The 22,779-nt window shown below is 50.6% G+C and overlaps 1 protein-coding gene across 2 annotated transcripts in view; it reads right to left on the reverse strand.

Moving 5' to 3' along the window:
* The window catches only part of SDK1 (sidekick cell adhesion molecule 1), an 865,094-nt gene that overhangs the window by 126,452 nt on the left and 715,863 nt on the right, over positions 1 to 22,779 (reverse strand). For both annotated transcript variants that reach the window (XM_080830507.1, XM_080830508.1), the window contains exons 19-22: positions 21,023 to 21,215; positions 10,839 to 10,937; positions 4,873 to 5,064; positions 2,333 to 2,454 (exon numbers count right to left, since the gene is read on the reverse strand). In XM_080830507.1, coding sequence (XP_080686633.1) covers positions 2,333 to 2,454; positions 4,873 to 5,064; positions 10,839 to 10,937; positions 21,023 to 21,215 — 606 coding nt within the window. The remainder of the gene's footprint in view (positions 1 to 2,332; positions 2,455 to 4,872; positions 5,065 to 10,838; positions 10,938 to 21,022; positions 21,216 to 22,779) is intronic.

A 22,779-nucleotide genomic window follows, 5' to 3' on the forward strand; every position in this document is an offset into this window, starting at 1 on the left:
CCAAAAATCTAACATGGGACTTTTGGGGGACAGAGACCACAGGGTAAAAGGGGAAAGAGGAACATGAATGTCTCTAGATAGACTTTTTCCACGGTTTTGACTTTGAGCTCATGTGAATGAGTTACATGGTGGAAAATAAAGTAAATTTCAAATATTTTAACAACTTCTTAAAGTAAAATGATTTTTCAAGGAAGCAGTCATTAAAAAATGAAAGCAAAAGAACAAAACAAAACCCAACCCTGAAATGAATGGACCTAGTTTTGTATGAAGTTGCTGATCTAACCACACAGAGAAAATAATTTAGAGTCCCGTATTTTGTCTGTACGTCCATAGCACAACACAGCCCAAGGACAAATACACCGCATTCGGCAGTCTTATTGTGAGGTGTACCACTGAAATTATCACTGTGAAAGTCTTTGTACAAGAGTAGGAGAAAGAACATAAGTAATGATGTTAATATTTCTAAAAACACAATTTTAGAAAAAAGGTATTTCAACCATAAATTCAAAGTTAGAGTAATCTTAAGTTTGACTGGAAATACCAGCATGAACTCATGATGCTTCTTTTCTCTGTCCCCTGGAAAGGACTCTGGGATCATGACCCGAGCCTAAGGCAGACGCTTAATCGACTGAGCCCCTCAGACACCTCTGATACTAAGGAAAATTTAATGAATCATATCAGGTGTGATAAGGGCATTATAATTTTGAAAGTATCTGTATTTTAACGTAAAGTTTTTATTGAAGGAAATACAGACATACAGTCAAGTACCCCGACCACAGGGTGCGCACTCAGATGTCACCCACATCCTGACTGAGAGGCGACACTCCCAGTGTGCCGGGCCCTTCAGTCACCCTCTCCAAGACGGGACCCCAACACCAAACATTACTTTTTCTTGTTTTGGAACTTTATATAAATGGAATCAAACACTGTCTACTTGAAAACCTGAGTCTGGTTTTGTTTGCTCAACACCATGTCTGTGAAATTTCGTCCGCAGTATTAGGTGCACATATACACAGAGACACAGCCTGAAAATTTCGTGGCGAATCGATGTGCGGTCTGAGATGTGCTTTAAAACCAGGAAGCCAAATCAAATCATCAGGCCGTACACCTTAAACTTAGCGATAGATGTATGTTGACTATTTCTCAATGAAGCTGGGGGGGGGTATAATGTATAAATGTGTATATAGAAATAAAATTAGGTCCATGTGTACCTATATACGTATAAAGAAGTTAAACTACCTAACCAGATGAGCTAGAATTGGTCTCATGAGATAAAGTGATTTTTCTCCTGTATTTTCCTCTCTGCGTTTTAAAGTTCGTTGTTCTCATTTTGGTTTTCATTCACTGGGGACTTCTGTTCTCAGCTCGGTGTGAGGTAGGGACGTGCTGTTAATTATTTCCTGAGGAAACGGGTTGTTCAGGCCCTTCTGTCGATGCGCCCTGACCAGCTGATTCTCACTTTCAGATTCCCACATCTGTTTTCAGAAATTGTTGCTTAATGGAAGTTTTGTGGATGCATGTGGACTTGGTTCCCTGAGTTACGGCCATTTTCCAAGAGTGAGTTGTCTTACAACAGAATACAAGCACAGCGATGAAAGTCCCTGGGATTTTACCGGAGGAGAGAACTGCTGTGACACTTTCTCCTTCCACAGTTTGTCTCCTCAGCTTTTTATCTCCTTCTCTTGTGGGAACTGGAACTGCGGCTTGTGTGGCGCCCCCAGCCCCGGGGAACCCCGTGTCCGGGACCCTGTGGGATCTGCGCCCGGGGCTCCTCGAGCCCAGTGCCTCCCACCCTTCCCCACCCTGGCTCCAGTCCTCGGGCCTCTCTGCTGGTCCTCGATTGTGATGTGTGTTCCTTTCTCCTAAGAAGGAAATTCCTCCTTTCCATGTACCGCCTGGAATAATGCTTGGGAACAAACCCGCTCTCTACACGTTGCGGACACGTTCCCTCACGCGATAGACAAGTTGTACCAAAAGAATAATCTTATTTGTACATTTGGTAGCTTATTGTTACATGGAATTCAAAGGAAAAAAAATCAGCTATGCTATCCAACGTGGGGACCTAGTTGGAACCGAAGCTCAAACGTGAAGCCCTGTTATCACTCCTTCTACGGTCCATTCAGACCTCAGTCTAATGTCCTGTCCCTCTTACCTTTCTACATCTTGCCCCCATCGTCTCCAGTCTCTGGCTCTCGTCCTCCAAGCCCCCGCCCTGGGAGGCACTGTGGCCCCGACCAGCCATTCTGTAGACCCATCAGTCCCCTGACTCCCACGCGCAGGGCCGTGAATGACTGTCTGGAAACCCTGCGGTCCCTCTCCCGCGAGAGCATACCTGACCCTCCACGATCCACCTGGAGATGGAGGTCTTCCCGTCGTAGCCCGGTCGGAACTGAAGCGTGGCTGAGCGGGGGCTGATGTTGGAAATGACCAGATTAGACGGGGCGCCAGGGAGCTCTAGAGACAAAGGAGAGAAAAGACGGGGAGCTGCAAGTTCCCACAGCTTAAGAAATGCACCAAACGTGTCAATCAGTAAATGGTTTCAAAATGCCTGGGTTTGTTTTCAAAACCACATGAGAAACACTGCTTCCTTGGGGACATGACCACCACACGATCCTTATGCTCTGGGTACCACACACCAGGCCCCACGCCTCGGAGGTGGGATGAGGACACATATTCATGTGGTCTCTGGATTATCCGTCCTGAGGGTCAGGACTTAACTCATCTCTGTGCGTGGCAGGTAATTAACAGATACTCATTGAAGGAAGGAAGGATGAAAGGATGTGATGCTTCCAGGCTCTGAAAAGAACACAACCAAACGTCCACCCTCCCCTTGCTGATGACCGTGATGCCGGGCACACAGAGTGGGGCGGGCGGGAGACAGCAGGTGCTGCATGGGGCTGCTGGGTGTGCAGGTCCTGAGCCCTAGGCCCTGGGTGTGGTTTCCAAGACAACCGCGTTCAGGTTTAAGTGCAGAGCTCTCCCCACTCTGCCTGAGCTCAGTTGCTCTGGCAACTAAGTGGGTGAGGGGGGGGTTCTGATGGGCTCCCATCCTGGGAGGTTACCTGGGGCTGCAGCCTACTCATTGAATAGAGACCTCCGGCCAGGATGCCCCCAACCCCAAAGAGCCTGCCCCACTCACACGTGAGATGCCCCAGTCTGAAATGAGGTTCCCGTCTTACCAGGCAACACAAGCTATTCTGATGAAAGACTCTGGGATGCAAGGAAGGAGAGAGGGACGCCGTGCAGGGGGCAGGGGCGGCATGCTGCATGCACAGCGTCTGAGGGGCGCCTCCTGGTCCAGTCCCTGGTCCTGAGGGGCTGGAAACCCAGACTCGCACGGGGACGATCGAACTGTTTCAGTGATCCGTTGGGCACTGGCGCAAGGGGCCTTTTTGCATCTCATGTAATGAATCTGAAGCAGAAAATGTGGACATCGAAGGACAACTGACTCTTGTCTTTGTATGTCTCCTCTCGCTGGACTCTCTCCACGGTGCTCTAGACATGAACGGTTGTGGACTTCCAGCACAGCTGGTGGAACACAGTCCCCCAGAGGGATGGTCATCGTGAGGGGATGCCTGGGGTCCTTCTCCAGCTCCAGGTGACCCGACCTCTCGGGGAAGCGGCAGCCTCTCCACTGCTTCTATCCCCTGAGCTCATGAGGGTGTACTCGGCACGGAGGGGCTTACGGCAGAGGCAAATTCTCTGGTCTGCACCCCACCCCCGCCATAAGCTGCTTTAGAAGCCCCTGGGGTGCTGCTGTGGTAGAGGGCGCAACCGCTGCTCTTCGGTGGGCGGAGCAGGTGGCTAAGGGCCTCTATAAAGTGTCCTCTGAGCTTGCCCTATGCAGGGGGGAGGAAGTACGGCGCCTCCTCCTCGGTGCTCCCCCACAACTCGGAGGGCTGTCGGGCTCTCTCCAGACACGGTCCCTGGGAGGAGGACACACTCATTCCTGCATGGGTTTCCTGCTTTACTGTATGTGTTTTATTTGCATTGCATCCCGTGCAAGAGAACAGCGGGCTCTGAACGCAGGTCCGGAGGCGCAGGTCACTCTAGGAGGGAGTGCTGATTTTGGAGGGAGCTTCAGGGCCTCGTCTTCGAAGACTGACCCGCATGAGGCAAACTGACATCTTTTAAAGAGCAAGAGGCCCACAGCTTTAATTGCAGAACTGAACTGAGAGCCCCACAAGGCTTCCTCACATTCCCTCGCATTTGTGAATTCCCAGGAAAAACACTTTCATTTCGAACACAAACTTAAAATCCGAGAGAAAAGAGTTGAGTGCAGAGCTCTGAGGCTGAAATGAGTGTGCTGCGCGTTGAGGAAGGTAATCTGAATTTCCAAAAGGACAGGACAGCAGGGATCACTGGCGCCCACACTGCAGAGCGGCCAGTGGAGCACCCTCCCCCTCCCCCAGTGGGGACTGTTGCCTCCATCTGGAAGACCTTCCCTTCTCTCCCACCTCCTCCTACTTCCTTCTCTTATCACAAACCAAATCACCATGGTTTCACTGAGTGAACAAAGCTTTATGCTCCCTATTCTTTGTTTTAATACCCATGCCTCCTCCTGCTCGCTTGGGAGGATGCCTGCATCTCCCTGTCCATGGACCCTGACCGATGGTCTCCCTGGAGGTCAGGACCACGGGGCCAGCTCACTCCCTGGGGCACGCTCCCTCTAGTCCGCACCCCAACTGCAGACGCTGGACGACAAGGCCCACTTTGGGTCACGATCCACTCGCCACCCCACTGGCCCCTCAGGAAGCGGACGTCCCTCTTCGGAAGGACCCTAGGCCCGCGCATAGGGTTGCCATCCACCCAGAGCACCAGCAATCTCGGAGCACCATGCCCTTAGAGACGTGGCCGCAGGGTTTTACTGACCTGGGGGCACTCCAGAAGAAATGGTGGATGAGGTGGCCAGGCCAGTCCCCGCAGCGGTGACAGCGGCCACATCGATGGTGTAGGTGGTGAGCGATGACAGTCCTTTGATTTTGTATTCATGAGTCGTGTTACTGAGGGAGTGGGTGAGCCGGGAGCCGTTCCGACCGTACACCTCCCAGGAAACCTGGTAGCCTGGGGAGCGAGAACACAGAGTTAGCTGGGCCGTCCAGGGGCTGCTGTTGTCACTGAGGATCTGAACCGGCAGGAGAGCCCGGCAGGTGTGCTGAAGCCGGGGCGGGAACCCGCTGCCCCACCCACACGAGACTCCCGGCCAGGCCCCTCCTCCATCCACGGGGTCCCCGTCCCCCTGCCACCCAGCGGACAGCGGGAGCCCGGCCCCCAGTGCCCGAGCTGGCTTGAGGAAAGATGAGTGATGGCTGCCAGTCTGTGGTGCCTGATTTCATCTCGTGTCAAACTGTGGGTGCGTTTCATCAATATTTCCATTTTTATACGCTGGTATTTTCATTACACACTACTCTAAATCAGGAACCTGCTCCTGGCTTGCCACTAATTCGCAGAAACACTGCCACTTTTTCCCTCCTGAAATGATTGATGGACGCTCTCTGCCACACAAAGTGCTTTCCCTAAAAAGTCCCGCTCTGCCGGAGTGCCTGAGTGCTGCTGCGTCCCCACTCTCTGAACCTCCTGTTTTCCTGGCGAAATCTGATTCTCCCCTGCTCTCTGTTCAGTCCAGAGGGGCCTCGTGACCACAGTTTATCCAGCCCGGGATTCCACCGTGACTTCAGGCTCAGAGAAGAACGCCCCAGCAATATCCTGAAGCAGCCCCCGTGGAGGGGAGTTTATGTGGTTGGAGGCCTGGCAGAGCATCTCCTCAAGCGGGAGACAGTGATGGAAGGCGCTCGTGGGTGCAGAGACAAGGGGGCCTGCTGAAAATGCTTGCTCTTCCTTCTTTCCAGTCAATAAACTCAGGGATACTGAAGCACCAAGAGGCGTCTTAAAGTTCATTCTGATGAAAGCAATAAATATAGTTAGAAACTTGTGCTTGCAGGTAAACAAGAATTTAGAGAGCATCTCGGGACTTTAATATTTTGAAAAAAACAAAAAAACAACTCCCCCCCCTTAAAAAAAATGAACGTTAGAAGCCGCTGCCTGCCTGCAGTCCCACAGCCTGGAGACTCATGTGCGGACACCTGGCGTGAAGGCTGGGTGGTGCTGACGGGACATCTGGGAGAGCAGCAGAGGGGCACCGGCCATGGCCCCTGCCCTGCATGTGCATCTCCCGTTACCTTCTGGTCCCAGCACAGGCCCCTGTGCTCGGCGCAGCCCACCTGGGCCGTGGGCTCCCCCAGACCGCCCACTGCCCTGCTTCCTCCAGACCTCAGACTCTCCCTCCTCACACTCCCCACGCCCCATGTCCAGCCTCCGCCCTCCTCAGTGCACCAGACCAATCAGTTCTTTTCATTGTTAATTCGGGATTTTGGATCTAATGGTACAATGACAAATCATGCCTTCTGGGCAATGAGTCTCAGGATCTTCAAGCACCCAGAGTGTTCCCAATGTTCTTGGCGTTCCAAGCACGTCCCCTCCATTAGTTCATTTGGTCCTCACAGCAGAAGGGTTCACGAGCTTATTGGAAACTGGCAGGGGTTCCTAGGGTCAGCCCGAGCTCCCAGCTTCCCTACAGAGCCTCCGTCCGTGCACGGGCTTCCCTCTGAAGCGCGGATGTGCGTAAACGTGCCTGACCACCCCCCTGACCTTGGTGGGTCACTCCCGATACATCACTGAACGATCTGACCCTCAGAGTCTTTCCTGAACATCCAGGAAGAGAGGGATTTATGTTCCAAGCTTGTCTGCCAGGCAGTTAACTTGTTTAGAAGCTGTTCTTGATCAACATTTACGAAAACACAGCATGTGGCTCGTCATGGCAACCTGGACTCCAAGCCCGGAGCTTCCAGCATCCTCGGGAGGGCAGCGCTGCTGGGGTCTGTGACGTCAGGCTTGGGGGTAGGGTGGCATCGTGGATGCAGATGAGACCAAACGACACAAGCAAAGCCCCCCCACCCCCCCACCCCAGTGCTGGCAAGAGAGCACGGCCCAGACAGCTTGCCACACACTATGGGCAGAGCGGGGCACGTGGGGGTGGAGGGGTGCTCGGGTTCCTGCACTGCTCCTCAGCAGGGCGGTGGTGCATGGCGGCTCGGGAATGGCCAGAGAAGGTGGAGGGGCTGCCCCAGCCGGCGCCCGGTGCCTTTGGCGGGCGGGTGTCCTACCTGCTCTGAATGCTGCCTAACCGAGACTAACGACCACAGGAGCTTCAGAAATAATTTTCTGTTGATCTGAAGTAAATTCTCTACAGGAGAGCAGTACATCCAATCACAAGCTGTCTGTCTGCATCCTGGCCCTCATAAATCAGAGTTTACGCAGGGAGAGTGGAAGATGCTGGAATTCACAATAAGTGCGATGGGCAATTTGCTCGGCCCTCCGGCCGCCCCTGCTCGGGGCTGCCCTCTCTTTTGGGCCCGAGGCTGCTCATTGTGCATTGTGGCTGATAAGGAAGGCTTCTCCCAGTGTCTGGACCACCAAGGTCCCCGTGTGGAAGACCACGCGCGGCCTCTGTCATCCGCCCTGCAGTGGCTCCAACAGCAGCCGCATCAACGAGGAGGCTCTGGCAGCCCAGTGCATGGTGTTCCGAGGCTGGGTTTGCCCACAGGCTGGGCTTTTCTTCCGCTCATGGGGGAGATACTCGGTCTGGAGCCTGGGATAGACTGTGTGGTGCTGCTGGCACGCCCTGCCCGGAGTCCCGTCCGTGGGGAGTGCAGACCTGTCTGCGGGGGCAGAGTGGAGGCCCAGCCGAGGGCAGGGGTCGCTGGGCAGGTGGCTGGAGGGACAAGCAGTGAGGTGCAGGAAGAACCGCCGTTGGGTTCAGCTCCCATAGGCCTCTTCCTCTGCAGCCTTCCCCAGAGATCCTGGGACCCTGGGCACAGTTCATAGTACAAGTGGGAAAGGAGACAGCACAGGCCAGACGGAGTGAGACGGGGCACGTGTGCCACTAGGAGGGAGGAGGACCCCAGTGGGCAGCCATCAGAAGGCCAAGCTCCACGTAGACTAGAGGCTCTGCTTGTAACGACACGGATTTGTTTAAATAAAATACGAAATGAGTTCATTAAGCCCTATTAGCTGGTGAGAACGGAGGATCATAAATTGGAATATTGGCAACCAGCGCTCGGCCGGGAAGCGCCGGCTCTGCTCGGGGGGTGGCGTGCGCCCGTGGCTTCCCCGAAGCTTTACACCAGGACCGAGGTGTGCGCTGTGTTCACGAAGGCCCACACGCGTATCGAAGGAAGTCAGTCCCCACGTGCCGACGTCCACCCGGGAGCCCTTACCAGGTGGCTGCGGCTCGGCTGTGGTGAAGCCCACAGGGACGCTCCGGCTCTGAGACGGATGGTGAGTGTGAGCCTCATTCCAGACACAGGACCCCCAGTCCCTGAGAGGTCTGCCGGAGACTCTCTGCTTCCAAGGGCAGCCTCCCTCTACGCGTTTCTGGTGTTTTGCTCTTTTGTTTTCCCTAGCACTGCCCGGCCTGCTTTGTTCTCCCTCCAGATGGCTTAAAGCAAAGTCAAACTACAAGGGCTCCCTTCTCTGCCCATCCCCCACTGTGTCCGGCTCTGGGGCTGCGGCGGGGGCCTCTGTGACAGGCACATGCACACTGGCCATCCTGGGCTGGAGGCAGAATGCACGTCCTGGCTCCTGTGGTCCAGTTCCCATAGCTGCTTCTCCCCTGCCCCGGAGTTCTGTTGTTGCTGGCTGTAGGTATGTCACAGCATCAGCTCTGGGGCCAGACCAGACCCATACATGTACTCTGCTGAAAAGCTGGGGGACGGGCGGCTTCAGAGCAGAGGTGCCCTCTGGGGTCTGTGGGGGCTCTGGCTGAGCACAGGTGACTATGCTGTTCTGTGGATAAGAAGCAGGAGGGGTTGGCACCAAGAGGTTTCCTGACTAATGGGAGAGAAAAGAGGCATTTAGGAGAGGAATGCAGTCCCCAGGCTCTGCCCTCCAGCACCCAGACACCACCCAGAGCCCTAGAAACAGCGCAGGGACACCGTGATGCTGGACACCTCCCGCATCACCAGGGGTGTGGGGGGGGAGACATTCCCCCAGGGAATGTCCCCAGGGGATGACAGAGAGCTGGAGCTTGAGCTGTTCTCAAGGTCAGGGTCAGGGTGTGCTATGTACCCGTCTGGGCACACATCCTGTCTTTGTGTGGCTGAGTTTCTGGTGGTTTCTGTGATACAGAAGCAGAAACAGAGTGAAGACCGATGTGGGAAATGAAGGCAATTAAGGTGGTGGGGTCCACTCTGACCCCACGTTCAAGAAGGTGGGCAGAGCCTGACCCCAACATCAGGAACACGCATCCTATCTGCTTGAAGAAGGAAATACAGATGTTTTTCTCTTTCATTTCATTTCAAACAGCTGTTAAGTTGTTAGCATATGAATCAGTTGTCTTTACCCAGTGACCTCAGAAACAGCTGTCCGGGGCTTCTTTTGGCCCCGGGTGCTTTGAGAGACTTGGTGAGAGGCTGTGACCCCAGGAAGTTGGCAGACTTTCTCTGGTCTGGGGTTAGGAGCACGTTTCGAACCCCACCGCCGGTGCACTCGCATCCCTGTGCTGGCCCGGTCCTCTGCTGGCCGTGCAACCCGGGGACAGCACCACCCACGGTCTCAGATGCGGTTTGTAGGAGGGGCTTGATGTGGCTGTTTGAACAGGATCCTGTGAGGCTAAGGTGCTGGCATGTGGGAGTGCCCAGGGCTGCCACTGTTGCTGTCCTGACACAGTGTGGCGGGGGTAGCCCTGAGCCCCGAGGCTGGGCCCAGGGTACACATGTCACTGCTGGTCTCTCCTGTGCACCTGCTAGTGTGCGTGGGCTTCCACAGGCTTCTGTGGGTGGCTGGGTGAGGGACAAGGAACGTGGCCCAGGGTCCTAGCAGACTCACAAGTAGGATGAATGAGCCTCGCTGAGGAGCTAGGTCCCCTTGAAACCTCAGGGTCCAGGCTCAGAGAGCGGAGGCGAAAGCCCTGGATGTGACAGGTGGTGCTGCGGGCAGAGTCCCAGAGGGCGCCCGCCACAGACCGCGTGTCCCAGACCCAGTGGCGGAGCTGTGGGAACATGAGCGGCTGGCTCGACATTTCAAGTAACGCTCACGAAATGGACGGGGCTGTTGGCGGCCGTGACCCTGGTGCCTTGTCCCTGTAACCCCATGAAGAAATGGAGGCTCTGGGAGGTAAGGTGAGGCTCCCACCTTCCTGAGGCTGAAGCCATCCAGAATTTTTTTTTTTTTTTCAAGTCAAGATTTAAATTCAGGTTAAAGCTCTTCTGTTTGAAAAAGTCATCAGAGCCCCACAAGAAACACCTGCAGCCCAAGAGGAGTCTGTCCGGACACCCAGCAGGCTGACCTCACCTCGGGTCCCAGGGTGCTGGGCAGAGGACAAGGGGTGCCAGAGCCAGGACACCCGGCTCCGCTGTGGGGCCCCGGTTCAGGCAGGGAGGGACTGGCCGCTGCCCGATCGGCAGTGTCTCAGCGCAGCATCTGCACCCCTCGGCCTCTCTGCCAGTGGGTCATGATATGGGCACGAAATTCGCCGCATCGCTAAGAGAACCGTGGGGGGCAGTGTGTATAGGGGGATGTGCCAGGAAATGCCAAACTTGAGAGGTTTGTTAAGACAAGACTCTGGGCTTTCCAGGGCCACGACCCCCTGCAGGTGGGGTCCCGGAGACATGCTGCCTGGTGTGCTGACTGAGCCCTGAGTCGACGGCTAGGTGGACGGGGCCGCGTCCCGGAGAGGCCGCTGCCGCCTGTGCCCCCGCCAGCTGGGCTGTGTACAGCGATGCCCGTCTCCCTTGTTGGGACGAGCTTGTTTTTCCTTCTTCTGAGATGGGGATACTAACCTGTGATGATGCCGTTTCTCTCCAGGGGCTCCTGCCAGCTGACCTTGAGGGATGTGTCCAGGATCTCCGTGAAACTCAGATGTCCCACAGCTCCTGGTTCTAGCAATCAAAAATAAAGTCACCTGTTAGCACCAGAGCCCCCTTCTCATTGGGTCAAATGTGTGTGGAAAGTTCCAACCAGGGAAGGGGAGCGGGAGCCCAGGCTGGGGCCCGCAGGCGGGACTTGAAGGAAATGCCAGTAAGAACCAAGAAGAGGGGAGGGAATTCAAGGTGTAGAAGGCATCCCGGGCACATAAATTGTTTCATCAGCCGCATCCCAGCCATGCTGGGAACCAGACCGGCAGCAGGAGGTTTGCACACACCCATTCTCCTTCTCCTTGATCTACTCTAATGAGAACAAGCAGGCTGGCTGGGCTCTGAAAAGCGGCGGCTGGCACCCAGCATCCCTGGACACGCCTTGCAGCGAGCATCTGGCTGGTGTGGGGTCTCTGCTCTGTGCAGCCAGGGCCACCCACTGCTGGAAGCAGGGTGACGCCCCCAGACCCAACCCAGAGCTCTAGGCTCCCTAGCCCCAACCCCCTTCCCCTGAGGAGCCCCACAGGGTCGGGCACTGTGCAAAAGTTCCAGCAACGTGCGCTCCTTTGCCAGGAGTTTCTTTGAGCACAGCTGTTCTCCGTGGCATGGAGGGCAGAGGCTCCACGTCATCCATTAAAACGAGGAGCTGCTGGGTTGGAGACCTGTCCCCGGACGGGTAGCTGCTACTTTTAGTTCCTAGCTGTCTTACCACTCCAACACCACGTCATTTTTCAGAGGAACTATCTGCCACTTTGAAAAGCACCCAGAGAAAAAGTCCAAGAGGCCCAATGTGAGGTGAGCAGTCCAAGGTCATGGACGTTCATCGCCAGGGGCCCTGACCAGCCTCCTGCCCGGACCCCTCGCCCTCTTTGCAGCTGTAGCATGCAAGGAAGGCCAGGCCTGGTCAATGAGGACCTGGAGCCCCTGCATGTGGCCCTCTCATAGGGAGGCTTCCTTCCCAGCTTCTGTGGGGGTGGGCATGGGGGGCAGAGAGAGAGGAAACGCTTTACAGGAGGCTGGAGTCTGGGAGGGAACAGGGATGGGGCAAGGTAAGGGGTCAGAGATGGGCTCCACTGCTGAGGGGCCTGGGCGTGGGTCGGTCGGTTGGTTGTCTCCTGCAGCTGGTGGGGCCACTGGTTCAAGTTCACTCTGCCCCCCTATGCCTCCCCTTCCCTGTGCCCAACTCTGGAAGCCACACTTGACTGAGTCAGGGAGGAAGGAGGGGAGGCTTGACGGGCAGAACCAGAGACAAAGGAGGAACAGAGGAGAATGGAGAGGAGCCAAGGGACCCACCAGCTCAGCACACACGGAAGAGGCACATGCCCCGGCCCTGGCCCCTCCAGAGCTGCCCCGCCTCATGCCTCCCCTGCTCTGCCCTGAACGTGCTACACAGAGATCTTTTTAACCAAACCACGATGCAGTATTTCAAGCTTCAAATCGGACAGCATGAAGACAAGGGTGCTGGTTTTCCTGCCCGAGAGTGGAGCTGGGGCATCCCCCCATTCTGGCTGCTGTGGGGCTGGCTCACACAGATAGTGGGTTCAGTACTGGCTTCTCACCTGGCACCTGGACAAAGCCTCCTAATACATCTAATTTAAAAAAAAGAAAACAGATGGAAACAGCCTCAGCAAACACACTCATCTGGGTGAAACTTCCGGAAGACGTTTTATGGCGAAGCTCCAACCCCGATAAAGGCCACTCTCGGGGCGGGGGAGACATAGAACTGCTGGTGAATCCCACTCATCTTTCTCCAGGTCTGAGTTTCCAGAAAGACATTCTGACGGATTTTTGAACGGACTTGTTCTTTTTTCGATCGATAGAGCGGCAAAGAAAGCTTTTTGCTCCTTTTATATTCTCAGTGTTTCTGCTTCTTGGATTCCTGCCCAAATCTGCTGTCCCCTAGCTCTGCTGGAACCAGCTGGCAATGTCTAGCCTTAAAATTTATATTCTGTTTCCCCTGTACTGTGTTGCCCGCCTCCCCCACCACCCCCTTGCCCCGCCCGGGGTTCTGATCGCGTCGGAGCTTCAGAAAAGGAGGCCCGCGGGATGCGGAGCCAAGGGAGGTGCCCTCAGCTGGAGAGCACATGGGGTTGGGCCAAGCCAGCCGCAACCCCCAACCTTGCCATGACACTGTCCATGCTCTGAACAGCATCAGCAGGCTCCCCAGCTACCGAAAACTGGTGACTCTGTTAGAAAAATTCTAAAGAGGGGATATCAGTTCTAGTTCTCTCAATTCCCAAGAAAGAAATGTCCAGTTGCTCTTTTTACCCACGAATGGTGGGCGAAAATTCCCTTAAGGTTCTGCTTCCTGGCCACGGAGCTGAATGGGGGGTGTCCCCAGAGTGTCTGTCTGCTTGCTTAGCTGGCAACAACTGGGTTTCCGTCTTTGACCAAAGAATTCAGCCAGAACTCTTCTTTCTTTTCTTTGGAAGGAGTTACCTTCTTCTGGCACTTTGTCTTTTTAATCAACGTCCTCTGGAAAGTGAAGTCTGATACGACGCAGTCGGACATGGCTGTGGCTCGAGCAGAGGTGTTGCCCCGGCCTCTGCTTTGGTAAGTGAACTAGATGAAAACGTCCACGTAATGCAGAGGTGTAAGGGGGAAGCTTCCAACATTTGTCCCCCAGCAGTGCCCTCCGCACCCTATCTACACACGGAAGGGAGGTGGGTTGAGTCTTCCTACAGATGAGTGCAGAAAGTACCCTATGTCCACACCAGGCTCCTTCCTCCTCTGAGACCCCATGCGGGCCCCCTGCATGCCCCCCTGCAACCTCAGTCCCACATGACTGGGCCCAAACCCCCTTGTCGCACACCTTGGCCCACCGGATCCCTACAGCGACTTCATCTGCTCAGGGGGCTTTACCTGCTGGGGACCTTGTAGCTCGGACACCCTGAGGTGGAATGGATTTCAGATATTTCCATCTGGGGTTAGACTACTCAGTTACCTTCCCTAACCCTTTCCTGGAAAGTAAGATCGCAGTTGGGAATTGCCAGGATTCCCAAACCCACTCAGACACAGGGGCCCAGATGCCCCTTAGTCACCACACACCAGGCACACCCCAAGTTGGTGCAGTGTCTTCACCCACCCAAGACCCGTTTCCTGCTTTGGTGGCCTCATTGCCCCCGTAGTCATATAAACCAAAGCACATTGAGTCATCCTGGATAATCCCTTCTACCCCTCTATCAGAGAACCCCCAAAGTCCCCATGACATGTGCTCAGGATCCATCCCCCTCGCCGCTGTCTCCACGGCGTAGATGTGGGCTCTCTTCATCTCATGCCTTCTTCCTGGCTTCCTTCACCTTGAGCTCCAGTGCCTCCGCACAAAACCCGCAGACAGAACTTCTGAAACACGGATTGAGTCAAAGCACACCCCTCGTGGAGAACCTTCTGTGGGTCTGTCCAAGTGCCTGAACATAGCAGTTGAGACTCTTCTGACTCTGGTTTTCTGGGGCTTGTCCCCTCCCCTCCCCCCACGTGCTGCGCCACGGCTACACCAAATACCTTGCTCATGTTCTCTCAACTTCGCATTCTCTCCTTGCTGCCACAGATGCGGTTTCTCCCACCTGCAACGCCCTCAGCTCTTCTCGGCTCATCTGTTAAGACCAGCTCAGTTGCCACCTTGTCTACAAGACTTACCTGGTCCCTGATGCTCCTCAACCAGCTGCTTTTCACTGGGCGGCGGCAGCCACATCCCTCGACCTCCCTTCTCGGTGGCACTGGCCTCAGCCACGTCCCTCACATCTGACTAGGTGAGAATCTCTAAAGGCAGAGGCTCTGCTCGCTTATCTTTGCAACCCTTTCAACACCCAGCTGGCTGCCTCGTACATGTCCACAGACAACCTGAATATAAGTGTGCATGCTCGTTTCTGCATTGGGAAGACGGATGAATGGACCGATCAATTAACATTTAACTACAATACAATCACAGTAGGAATAAGACTTGATGAGACAGGCATACATTTTTTTTTTTAAATGGAAAAGCTGAACTTGATCAACCTCCTTTAATCCTAAACTCTGGTTGGGGGCAGTGTATACAAATTTATAATCGAAAAACAGATCTCACAGCAGAATACACATTATTCTTCTCAAGCGCTCATGAAACACTCATCAAGACTGAGGATGTGCTGGGCCATAAAGCAAACTTCCAGAAACTTAAAGGAATTGAAGTTTTACAGTGGTGCTCTCTGACCATTATGGAATTAGGCAAGAAATCCACAGCAGAAAGACAACTGGAAAATCTCCACACCCACGGGAACTAAATGGCACGCTTCTAAATAAAGCATGGGCCAAACAGGAAGTCTCGGAGGGAATAAAAGCACATAGAACTGAGTGAAAATGAGACACAATATATCAAAATATGTGGGATGCAGCTAAAGCAGTGTGGAGAGGAAAATTTATGGCATTAACTGTTTATGAAAGAAATGAGGACAGGCCTCAAATCAATAGTTTAAGTACCTACCTCAAGAAATGAAAAAAGGAAGACCAAAAAATAAACCCAAAGCAAGCAGAAGGAAGGAAATATTAGCAGCAGATATCAATGAAAGTGAAGACGGGAAAACAGTGGAGGAAACTCAATGAAATAAGAAGCTGGTTCTTCAAAAAACAACAACAACAACAACAAAAACCAAAACAATAAAATTGACAAATCTCTAGGAAGAATGACAGAAATAGAAAAAGAGATCAGCAATATCAGGGATGAAACAAGGAAGATGATGACATATTCTGCAGCCATGGGAGAATACGAAGGGAATCCTGCCAGCAGCATTACACGCACAGACACGACAACTTAGAGGATCGGTTCCTTGAAAAATCACAATCTGCCAATGTTCGACCGAGAGGAAGCAGACAATGGAATAGTACAATAACCACTGGAGACACTGAATTTATAATTAAAATGCTCTCCCAAAAGAAATAGCCAGGCCCAGAGGATTTCATTGGAAAATGCCACTAAACATTTTAAAGACGGATGGACACTAATTTTACACAATGTCTTCTAGAAAGCCAAACAGGGGCTGGAGCACCTGGGTGGCTCTGTTGGTTAAGCATCTGACTCTTGGTTTCAGCTCAGGTCATGATGTCAGGGTTGTGAGACTGAGCCCTGCGTTGAGCTCTCTCTGTGCCCAGCGGGGAGTCTGCTTGGGATTCTCCCTCTCCCTCTGCCCTCTTCCCACTCATGCACTCTCTCAACTAAATAAATAAATCTTTCAGAAAAAGGAAGGAAGGAAGGAAGGAAGGAAGGAAGGAAGGAAGGAAGGAAGGAAAGAGAAGGGGAACACTTCCAAACCTACTTTAGGAGACCAGTGTTACCCTGACACTACCCCAGACAGACAGAAAGTCCAGGAAAATAAAACTGCAGACCAATATATCCCATGAAACCCGAATGCAAAACATCACCCACAAAGTATTAGCAAACTAAAGCCAACGACATGAGCAATAATTACACACTAGGACCAAGGGGATTTCCTTCAAGTGTGCAAGGCCACTTCAACATTTGAAAATCAATCCACTGTACCAACAACTTGCTGAAAGGAAAATCACAAGATTGTGTCACTCGATGCAGTGGCAGCAGCTGACAAAACTGAATGCTTGGTAAGGAGGTCATAGTCCAGGGCTGGGGTGAGAGTGGCTGCTAGGGGTCATCGGGGGTGCAAGAGGTTAGGGGTCTAAGAAATAGCTTCCCTGAGAAGGAAGTGAGTTCACCAGGAGCTCAGTGGGTCGGGGCGAGTACAGAGTTGCCACTTTTGGATGAGGGAGATCTGGGCATATTTGTGGGCTGACAACTAGCCAGTCTTCATCCTCTGAGAGAGAGGAACTGGGGTGAAAACAGAGGGACGCTGAGATGGGAACAGACGGGGAGGAAGCTCATCTCAGATGGCCTTGACCTCTGTAAATGCTGCCTCTGTGAGTACAGTGAAGCCGAGGCCTCAGGGAGCAGGGCAAGGCTGGGCCATGATGCCCCCGGTGGCACAGGAGGCCAGCTACTCCCATAGCCCCATGGCTGGGACAGGAAGAAGCTGGAGGACAGACAAGTGGCAGCCCCAGTGACTTTTTCTCAGACATATATTAATTTCAATATAAAGAGATAAAGAGAGTATGTACCCACTGTAGAAACAAGAATATGTGGCAAAATCCAAACAAGAATGTAGAAAACATGCATGATCACACCACGTAGAGCTAACAACTGTGTGTCATACGAGTGTGTTTTTATAAAATTTGGATCTCCTATAGTTTTGCATATTATTTTTTTTTACCTAACAGTAGATTATGACCATTTCTTCAAAAAACTTTTTAATAATGACAAAATATTTAGTATATTGTCATTCCATAATTTTTAAAACTACACCCCTTTGGAACACTTGCATGTTTTTCTTTCTTTTTTTCCCAATTACAAATAACTGCAATGAGCCTTCCCATATTCAAGTCTTGGCACACATCTGTGGTCATTTCCTCAGAGAGCTTCACTAGATGATGTTTTCCACAGGTGTCAGCTGGCCCCGAGGACAGAGGAGGAGCTGGTCTGAAGTGAGCAGATGGGGACAGTGCCAAGTGAAGGTGCTCAGAGGGGCTGCTGGGTTGAGATGCCCCAGGGAGGGTGAGGGAAGGTGCAGCTGGGAGGCCTGATAGGGCATTCGAGAAGAAGGTAAGGGGATCTGGCAAGATGTTGGAGGAGTAGGAGGCCTTAGTTTTGTCTGGTCCCAGGAATCCAGCTAGAAAGCTATCAAATCACTCCGAACACCTGTGAACACAAGCGGAGATGAAAGAAAGAACAGTTGCAGTTCTACAAATAGAAAAGCGACTCTGCAAGTGGGAGGTGCGGAGAAGTGAATCCAAGGCGATATATCGGAAGATAAGCCACGGTGGGAGGGAGCCTCCATCAACTGGCACCGGAAAGCGATAGAGCAGGAGAGCACAAAATCAGAACTTTTAGAAGTCTGCTCTGGTGAGAGATGGCCCTGCCTGAAAGGCACTCAGGCAGCAAAGTGGGGTAGAATCCTAGGTAGGACAGTGTGGTCTCAGGATCCCTGGGGTCATAGGAACGCCGGGGTGCCTGACTACGGCAGAGCTCCCAGGCATCAGAGCGGGGAAGCCACCTGCAGTCAGTGAGCCCAGGAGTGGGGCTCTCAGCTCGGGGTTGCCTCATACTGGAACCGTGATTGCTCTCCAAGCAGGGGCCCAGTAAGCGGCAGGACCGCAGCAAGACCCCCCACCCCCATTCCCGGGGAGAAGCAGTGTGGGTAGGTGCCACAGGAGTCTTCAGGGTGTGGAGACTCAAAGCATGATCATGTGCCTGAGATAGAAATGCTCAGTCACAGGTCAGGTGAGCATGGAGTGCGTCCAGAGACCAGGGCGATGGGATGGACTGACTGCTTTTCCCTGATGGCTCACTGAGGAGTGGGGCCCCGAGCTGTCGGCTCCAGGGATGGAGACTGGGAGGCTGCCAGTTCATTCTCATCCTCAAGAATGGCATGGAGAGGCTTCAGGGAACAAAAACCACATAGAACAAACCCGAGCTACTTAGCCTGATCCCTGGCAATGGTGATGCCATTCACAAGGGGCAAAGACACCTGAGAGTCAATGCAATAGCCTGATCCCTGGCAATGGTGACGCCATTCACAAGGGGCAAAGACACCTGAGAGTCAATGCAACAGGAGACCAGCAAGAACATCCAGCCAAGACCAAGTTTACTAGTCAAGGAGAACCATAAAACTCCAGTGCTAAGGAAAAACAGTACATAGAATTCATGGTTTTTTCCCCACAATTTTTTCGTCTGATAATTTTATTTTTTTTCTCTTTCCTTTCTCAACCAATTTCTTATTTTATCAACTCTTTTTTAAAAAGCATTTTTAATTTTCATTTTTATACTTACAGTCTACCCTTTCATTGTATTTAATTTTATTTTTATATATATAAAAGTTTTTCTTTCCTTACAGTTTTGGGATGTACTTTCTTCTAACAAAGAGACCAAAATACACTCAGGATACAGTATATTGTTCTGTTCTCTTCACCTGTCTATTTATATTCCTTCTTTTTTTGTCTTTTAAATTTCATTTTTATACTTATATTGTATCCTTTCAATATATTTCGTTTTATTTTATGTATTTAGTTTTATTTATAATTTTGGGATATAGTTTTCTAACAAATACTCCAAAATTACTCATAGGACTCAGTGTATTGCTGTGTTCTGTTTACCTGTTTGATCATTATTCTCCTCTCTCTCTCTCTCTCTTTTGGTTTCAGGTCTCTTCTGATTTGTTTAGTGTACATTTCTGAGGTCATTATTGCCATTTTAGTATTTTGTTCTCTTGTTTATCTGTTCTTCTCTGGACAGAATTACAAGATAGAAAAACTCACCTCAAAGAAGAGAACAAGAGGCAGTACTGACTGCCAAGGACCTAATCAGTATGGACATTAAGTAAGATGTTGGAACTAGAGTTCAGAATAATGATTACAAAGATACTAGTTAGGCTGGAAAAAAGCATAGAAGACACTAGAGAATCCATTTCTGGAGAAATAAAAGAACTAAAATCTAGTCAAGTCAAAATCAAAAGGTTCTTAATGAGGTGCAATAAAAAAAATGGAAGCTCTAACTGCTAGGACAGATGAGGCAGAAGAGAGAATTAGTGATATAGAAGACCGAATGATGGAGAATAAAGAAGCTGAGCAAAAGAGAGATAAACAACTACTGGACTGTGAGAGGAGAATTCGAGAGATAAGTGATACCATAAGATGAAACAATATTAGAATAATTAAGATCCTAGAAGAAGAGGAAAGGGGAGCAGATGATATATTGGAGCAAATTATAGCAGATAACTTTCCTAATCTGGGGAAGGAAACAGGCATTCGAGTCCAGGAGGCACAGAGAACCCCTTCAAAATCAATAAAAATAGGTCAACACCTTGACAATATAGTAGTGAGCCTTACAAATTTCAGAGACAAAGAGAAAATCTGAAAGCAGCTCACAATGAGATGTCTGTAACCTACAAGAGTAGAAACATTAGACTGGCAGAAAACCAATCCAGGAATCCTGGCAGGAATAAAGGAATAAGGGAATGTTGAACATATACATCTGAACTTTTTCACAACTTGAACAGACTGATTTCTCAAAAAGTTGAAAATAGAGCTACCCTATGACCCAGCAATTGCGCTACTAAGGATATACCCCAAAGATACAAGTGGAGTGATCTGAAGGGGCACCTGCACCCCAGTGTTCATAGCAGCAATATCTATAATAGCCAAATTATGGAAAGAGTCCAGATGTTCATCGACAAATGAATGGATAAAGAAGATCTGGTGTGTGTACACACACACACACACACACACACACACACACTTACACACAATGAACTGCTATTCAGCCATCAAAAAACTGAGATCTTGCCATTTGCAATGACATGGATGGAACTAGATGGTATTATGCTAAGCTAACTAAGTCAATCAGAGAAAGACAATGATCATAGGATCTCACTCATATGTGGAATTTAAGAAACAAAACAGAGGATCATGAGGGAAGAGAAGAAAAAAAAACCAAGATGAAATCAGCAAGGGAGATAGACCATAGGAGAGTCTTGATCATATGAAACAAACTAAGGTTTGCTGGAGAGGAGGGGGATGGGGGGATGGGTTGACTGGGTGACAGGCATTAAGGAGGGGAGGCATGTGACATAATGAGCACTGGATGTTGTATAAGATTGATGAATCACTGACCTCTACCTCTGAAACCAATAATACATTATATGTTAACTAATTAAAATTTAAATTAAAAAAATACTGGAACAAAAGAAAAAAAAGAAGAAGAAGGGAAGGGGACTGGAAGTTGAAATCTGGGGGAAGAGAAGTCCAGCAAGACCACAGGTGGACCACCTTCTCTGGTCCTCTGAGCTCTTTCTGCTATCCTGGCTTCCAGTTCCAGGGACCACCTTCCATCGCTCATCACCAATACTTCCCACTGATTGATCTCCCTCAGGCATGCGGACTGCAAACTCTCTGAGGACATGGAGGTTCTGATGACCCCCTCAGCCTCGGCCTGACGTGGGATAGGACGGTGGTGGGGACCTCCCTGATGCCTGACTTGTGACTGTTGAGAAGACACACAGTGGAGCGGTACTCACTGTCTTCGTGAGTCCAGACGAGCTGAGGTGTGCTTGGAGGCCCGTCCCCTGGAGTGGTAAAACACAGAACGGAGGTGAAGTACGCTGTGAACTTCTTCAGGTTTGTTATATACCCATGGTGGACTCCGTGGAAATCTGGTGCAATGGTGACCACAGTGGTGGCCTCAGGGACCTCAGCTGGCCAAGCAAGAAGCTGTGATGGGACACGTGGAGAAAGAGACGCTTTTGAACTGCACATCTTCACTCTCGAGTCTGTTATCAGGATTTTTTAGTTTGTAATTAATGTATCATCAAAGAAAGCAAAGTCACGGCTAAGAAACTCCATAAAGCCTACATTTTATAATGCTGCTAAAAAATCTGGAGTTGAAGATATCTCACAGATAACTGAACACAGGTATGTACATATACATATATTTTATACATGTATGTAAAAACAAAATATCTAACTTTAACCCACGTTGGATAATAGACACTCCTTAAACCTTCACTTAAATATGTTCCAGAGTGTAATGTTTTTTTAACACTAAGCAATAAAGACAACACCATCTTTATTCGACTTAATCAGTATAAATAAACATAAACACAAATATCAACGAAACATGAACACAGATTTTTTTTTTCCCGGGTAGGCATCTACTCTGCCTCAAAGACAAATCCCTGATTCAATAGGAACGAATCTTAATTATTTATGATTTCTATCACACTAGTTTTCTGAGAAGAATTTTAGGAGGTCGAGTCCAATTTTAAAGAAATATAGCACATGTACACATTCCAAGGGAAGTCGTTTTAACGTTTGGGCAACATTATGTATGAGCATGACTTTTAATTCCTTTGACACCAAACATTTCCAGGGTTAATTAGGTTTGAAGGTTGACATGCTGCAGGACACAAAGTGTATTTGTATAGATCAAACCCACACTGAGCCATCGAATGAATGCTCTGGTCTTGCCAATAAGACTTGACAGGAAAGTCAAGGAGGCAAAATCATCTTGGTTGATCAATATGATTTTCTTTCAGACTAAAGCTTCTGAGTGTAGATTCCTTTGGGGAATTGAAAAGGAAAAGAAAAGGCAGGGCAAATTCCTAGCTACCTCTGCCTTTCTAGTGAAAACAAAAAAGTGTTTTTGTAAGTGGAATCTAAATGGGAGGAAAAAAAAATTGAACCATGTGTCTAAGGAAATAATACTCTTTGAATCTGAAATTACCAAGATTTCAAGCAGAACACATGGAGTCCTTTCTCCACAAAGATCTTCCCTGAGTTTACCTGCTTCGGCAGACCACTAGTGATTATGCTGCAGCTAAAATCAGGACGGGATCCCAAGTCCAACCAGGAGCTGATCTAGAAGGCAAGACGGACTACACCTTTGGAAACTGCATCCAAATACATCTATGAAGGTAATAGGTTCTGGTAGCTAAGGACAGAGGGAGGTCGGACACAGGGAATCTGTGTCTCTAATTCAGACCAGGTAGGTGCCCTGAATTCACTGAACGAACTTTTCCTGAAGTGGAGATGGGGAGAGAGTAAATATCTTCATTTGCTAGAAGTCTCATTCCCTTGCATCGAGCGCCCTTTGTTCTAAGTTGGTGTTCCTGGGAGAGGTCTCCTCTCCAGGAAGATGTGGTTTGCACAAATACTGATTCCAATCAACCCAGATAGGTTTTCCACTGCTAATTTAAAAATGGATAGCTTTTCTCAAAAGAAGTCACTCTGTTACGTATGACCACCCACTTAAAAACTAATAATTTGAGCTTCTGAA

Source organism: Martes martes, assembly GCF_963455335.1.
Source record: "Martes martes genome assembly, chromosome: 18".
In the NCBI taxonomy this organism is placed as follows: Eukaryota; Metazoa; Chordata; class Mammalia; order Carnivora; family Mustelidae; genus Martes; species Martes martes.